Genomic DNA, 5,920 nt, shown 5'->3' with positions numbered 1-5,920 from the left:
AAACTTCTCCAAACACTCCTGTGAGAAATAACATGTTTCAAACATTGGTTACCATTCTGCCTCTCTCTCGCCAAAGAGGCCATTAAGATTTTTTTGTTACTTCTCCAAACTCACTTTTTCTGTTTCTGTGAAGGGCAGCTTCAGCAAATCCCCATGCTAGGGACGTGTCTGAGTAAAGCAGCTTGGGACTACAACCATTTTGAACCCCTCTGTTTTCCAGGCTCCACTCGTGGTTTAGCCAACAAACAACAAAAGCAAGTCTACATGCTCCAGAAGCCTAAAAATTTGGCTTCTGCCCAGTGAATATTCTGTGTGCCTGCACTTTTGACACAAAAAAACCAAAAAAAAACCAAAATTCAAAAAAAAAACACAAAAAAAACCAAAAAAAAAAAAAAAAAAAAAAAAAAAAAAACTCAAAAAACACTTTTAGCTGGTCTGCGAAACAAATTATTTTGGCAAAAATTAGCAACTGGAAAACCAAAGTTACAAACCGTTTTGCTGTGAAACAATACATTTTAGGGCACCACTCTAATAAGCACTCTATTGCTACATATAGGAGTGTCTTAAAAAATTAGTAACTGTGTTAAAATTTGACAAGAACTAAGCAAGGCTTTTTTCTTGAATACAACTTAGAGAACATGTTTTCTCAAATGGGAAGAGACTTTAGAACACAACAATTAAAAATTAAATCAGAAAAATTCCAATCTAGAAAGAAATTAAGAAATGCTTCTGTCTAGGACTTAATTCTATTCTAAACATGTTCACTCACACTGTGAGGCATAAATTTAAAAGTGTTGTTAACCACATGCAGGTGACAAATATGTAAAAACATTTATGTGCACAGACTGAAGGAGAGATAACAGATTCTGGAAAGGATACAATTGCATGTTTGTCGCTTTCATCAATGCTTTCTAGCAAATAGAGATCCAGCAGTGCCTGAAATGAAAGATTAAAAGGTTTTCTAATGCTCCTGTCTTTCGCAATCAATGGCTTTAGGGGACTGCTGCTGCTGCTGGGGTTTGCAGTGAACAGAACACTCACATGTAAACTAACAGGTGGGTATTTCCCAGTGCCGCCTTCATCCCTCTGCCACAACTTCTCCACTTCCTCTCCCAACTGGGAAACCATTCCATCAATCATCAAGCAATCAGAATCCCATTTGCCTCTGCAACAAAAGGGAGCAAGGGCTTGCACAGTGTAAAACACTCATTCCAGCCTGTCAGTGTCACAGATTTTGGAGTCAGAGGAATGATGGTCCTTAGCTCACAATGAACTTCTTAATTAAGGAGTCCAAAGCACAAACCCAAGAGAAGAGCTGCATTTTGGGTTCCAGGCTTGCTTTCTTGCTCTGTTATGTGTAATGCCAAGGAAGGCAGACAAAGGGTTTTAACTGCAAAAATAACCACTCTCACACAGTCTAACAGTGGCAGCTTTCTAGAGAATTCCTCTGAGCCTTACCTTGATAAGCGCTCGAGTTTCTCTCGGTGACCCGTATAGTAGCTCTGAATCAAAGGGTAATTGTAGAAAGGTCTGGACAAATGCATGTGATCATCTACAGGTGATAAAGTAAAAGCAAGTTAACTTAAGACCATGTTTTTCAACTAAAACTTTGGTCTAGACACACAGAAACCACACAACCTCAAGAAGCCTCCAACTCTCAAAGAATCCAATCCTGTTTCTGCCTTAGCTCCGACAAAACCAGATCACCACTTGTGCATACAAAGAAATGAGGCTGGTTACCATCTGCTTATTTGTCAAGTCTGTAAAACCTGAAAAAAAGACACAAGATGATTTGGATATTGCAATTCCTCCCCCTTTTACAAATCTCCCATCAGCAGCACAAACACAAAGTATAAAACACCACGGTGGAACTCTTCTTACTTTTAGTTGTCCTTCTGGATCAATTATGAAGTTGAAGGAAAAAAACCACTGTTTGCCCTCAAAACAAAAACCCATCACTACAAAGAAACGGAATCACTAAAGATTAAAATTAAAATTGAAAAATAAAGCCTAAACTATTAGATATACTCAGGAAGACAATGTTTGTTTTCCATGTAGCAGAGATTTTTAGTTTAGCAAAAGAGATTATAGTCTTCTTTTTCCCTCAATATGCCAACAACAATTTATAAAATCAGAAGCCAAAAGAACTCAAGGAACTTCCCTTACACGTTACACATTTCAGCTTCCATTGTATTTCCCAGCAATCTGCACACAACTATCAATTGCTAGCTAACACTTAGGAACACTTCTCAGCATTACCACACTCGGGTACTGTAAATGCTGCCCAGGTTCTCACTCAGCTCAGTGCTGAACCAGCACAGCCTCCCCTACCCAGTCTCATGAACTCCACAACAAGCTGCTCCCCTGAACTCAAAGCAGCTTAAATCAAAGTCCCAGCTTCTCAGATTTAAGCCTCTCCTCCCAGCTCAACTCAACCATCCAAAACAACAACAGCTCCTCTTACAACCCAAGCACGCTGCCAAATCCTAACAATCAGACCAAAGGCCTAGCAGTGCTCTCACCAACCTTTCTCAGTCAGCTCTCGGGCTTCTGTTAGGAAACAGTTCAGGACTGTGCTGAGGTTGCTCAGCAGCAGCTGGCAGTGCTGAAGGGACTGTAATGTCTGTGGGTCAATGAAGTTGCAGGAGCCGTCAAACAGCGGAACACCTGGTCAAGGAGAAATAGTAAATCATCACTCAGCAGAGCAACTGCACACTTCCACACTTAAACACTTCAACAACCACAAGAGACATAAAGAACCACTTAAAGAACCAGCAGCATACACTGGCAGATCAGTGAAGAAGATCCTTTACAAAGAACGCAGGTGGTGGTTTCAAAAACCACCACACCACTACTCACATATTTGGTCCAGTTCATCTTTTGTACAGATCACTTTGTTCCACGTCCACTCAAGAACAAACCGTAAATTTACAGCAGAACTTGGCTGCTCTTTAAAAACAGAAAACAAAAAGGACATGAAGCCACAACTTCTAACCAAAACAGACACAACACAAAAACAATGGAAGCAGCATTACCTTCACAAGTCCAGTGTTTAATGCATCCCGTCAGAAGTTCTAAAGAACCTGTCTGCACAGCAGCTGACAACACTGCTTCTAACTGCTCCTCCTGAACAGAACAGACAAAAGCAAATCACAACCTCAGACTTTCCCTCTAAGTCTCACCTTGACAAACACTGCAGTTTCCGTCGGTGACCTGTGGAATACCTCTGAATCACACACTACCTGAGCCACTGGCAGAAGTTTGCTTCGAACTCAATACCCATTCAGACAGCAGCTGCAAATGCAACTAATTCCATATTCTTGATTCTTTCTTAATTCTAGTCACTGGCTGGACTGCTTGCTGGTTTGGGGAACACAGGAACATTTTCCTCTGACATTTCAACTTCACTCAGGCTAGTTTCCATCTCTATTTCTGTGCCTCGGCGTTTCAGTCTTCATTTACTGAATCCCAATTAACTATTTTCAGGAACATCCTCTGCTAATACCCATTATGCACTTTGGGGCACACCCCTTTGCCATCAGAAACACGTGGAGGGGAGAGAGCAAACACCAAACCACCACTGTGTTTGCATGGAAACAGTGAAGCTGAGGCCAAGCAGCTCCTGGGACAAGCAAGACAGGAAGCAGCTTTGACAGCCAAAACATTAAGTTACAATTTTTTAAAGTACCCTAGAGAAGTGAAACATTTCAGTTCTAATAGGCTGAATTTCAGCCTGTTCAATTACTGTATTCTAATGCCATGGCAGTCCTTGAGAAGGATAATGCACAGGCATGCACAGACATGGTTACAATTTTTTAAAGTACCCTAGAGAAGTGAAACATTTCAGTTCTAATAGGCTGAATTTCAGCCTGTTCAATTACTGTATTCTAATGCCATGGCAGTCCTTGAGAAGGATAATGCACAGGCATGCACAGACATGGAAAAGAATGTAGCAGCTTGTTCAAGCTCAGACATTTCTTTCAGGTGAAAAGAACCTGCAACAAATTTTTCTTTCCTCTATTTTTTTTTTAACCAATTTTAAAAGTTTGCATTCTAAGTAAAATCGTGACATGTAACAGCGATTTCTACATATTAGAAGACATACAGGATATTTCCATCATCTTCTGACAATGCATTTCAGACAAGGAAACATGCCAAATTCTACTAAGGGTACCAAACAAAATTCCAAGTTATTTGACCCTAATTCCGAATTTTTTCTTTCTAGTGTTCCAAAGCAATCCCTGCTTGAAGCAGTCTCTGAATATAGTCACAATTCAGCAAAGGTCATCATAAAATTTCTTGCTTTCCCACGTAATTTCCCAGCAGAGCTGACATCAGAAAATCTAATCAGAATGTAAAAGCCTACATCAGGCTTGTAAAATAAGCATTCTATGGGGCTGGGTCTGCTAGCCAAATTTGTTTTAGCTACCACATTATGCAGAAGTGTTATTTTTCCTGACATATTTCCACAGTCTGGTGAAGAATCCCATATACAGGAAGATGAAGGCAGGGGGAAGATTGCTCTCCCCCTTTGTAGCGCTTGCTGCTCCACTCCATGATTACCATCCAACCCTTCAGCTTTGACCCTGCCTGGAGAAAGATGGGCTGTTCATCACAAAGGCTCCTTCTTTAATGAAACTCTTCAGATGGGAAACAAAGTTTGCTGCACTGAAAATGAAAAACTCCGGAGAGAGGGGTGTGAAGCCACTGCGGTGACAGACAGAATGTAGCAGTGTTGAGAGACACAGGTGATGCAGGTGCTGCAGCAAGAGGGCAGTCTAAGAGGAGGAAATCGAGCAACCACAGCTCAAGGCAAAGGCTACAGAGGTAAAGGTCAGTTTTGACAGGGTGCAGAAAAACCTGCTGATAAGGGAAAATGAGGGGAAGTGGTGATGCAACTGTCAGGTAGAGAGCACCATTATAACTGTTTAGCACTTCCTGATGCACATGCCCAGCACTGACCGAATGCTTCCGCATGCGGACCTCGGGCATGGAATTTACAGACAGGTCACTGAAGACAAACTTCTCAGGGCTGTTCACAGCCAGAAGACTGGATCTAAGAATATTATTATTTCTGCTAACTGTATGTCAAAACCTGCCTCTCAGAGCAGCTTGCAATCAAAAACCATGGTCTTATAGCCTCTACAGCCTTCAGAGAAGATGGATGTATTTCCCCCTGGATTCCCCAGTGTACACCCACCTGACTCAGACTGGATGGCTGGACATCAACCAATCTTGGAGACAGCAAGCCAGCTACAAGACACCGAGTGTAGCTGTCACGAATGGCTTCACTTATTAAAGGACCAGATTTCTTCAAAAACTTCAGGGTCTGAAACATCAATCAAAACACACAGGTTAAGACAGCATTCAATCACTAAGATCACTTAGACTACCAGAAAGCTGCATTAGTAGCAGCAGGCATTAAGTTAGCAATTTTGGCAAGCATTGCTATGTAGAGTCATAAAGACAGCAGCACACTAACAGTCTGATTTTCTAAAAAAACCATCCTATAGAAGAAAAAATCCTTGCAATGCTGAAGGCAAGAAAGTATTTTCCAGCCTCTCTGTCAATACACCGGCCTTGCTTTTCCCTGAACATTGACACAAAATACATTCCATAGAATTTAAAACTAGTAAAACTAGAAATCACTCTTTGAAAGACTCTAGCCTCATTCGTGAGGAAGATTATTTATATGGGTATATTTAGTGAGCAGGAACTGTATTTTCCAGCCTCTCTGTCAATACACCGGCCTTGCTTTTCCCTGAACATTGACACAAAATACATTCCATAGAATTTAAAACTAGTAAAACTAGAAATCACTCTTTGAAAGACTCTAGCCTCATTCGTGAGGAAGATTATTTATATGGGTATATTTAGTGAGCAGGAACTTAATTTGAAAGGGCTTGTCCTAAACTGTGCA

The 5,920-nt window shown here is 41.0% G+C and overlaps 1 protein-coding gene across 1 annotated transcript; it reads right to left on the bottom strand.

The window, feature by feature from the left end:
* Nucleotides 1–769: 769 nt before the first annotated feature.
* LOC121347928 (protein ELYS-like) lies at nucleotides 770–5,329 on the bottom strand (the record flags this gene model as incomplete). The annotated part of the gene is made up of 8 exons (XM_041426966.1): nucleotides 770–936; nucleotides 1,042–1,165; nucleotides 1,459–1,552; nucleotides 1,695–1,769; nucleotides 2,527–2,667; nucleotides 2,860–2,949; nucleotides 3,036–3,126; nucleotides 5,201–5,329. Coding segments are annotated over 8 exons (911 nt in total), but the record flags the coding sequence as incomplete, so codon positions are not given.
* Nucleotides 5,330–5,920: the final 591 nt, after the last annotated feature.

The sequence above is a fragment of the Onychostruthus taczanowskii genome, unplaced genomic scaffold (genome assembly GCF_017590055.1).
Source record: "Onychostruthus taczanowskii isolate IOZ18803 unplaced genomic scaffold, ASM1759005v1 scaffold969, whole genome shotgun sequence".
NCBI lineage: Eukaryota > Metazoa > Chordata > Aves > Passeriformes > Passeridae > Onychostruthus > Onychostruthus taczanowskii.
This window is presented reverse-complemented; position numbering and strand designations above follow the sequence as displayed.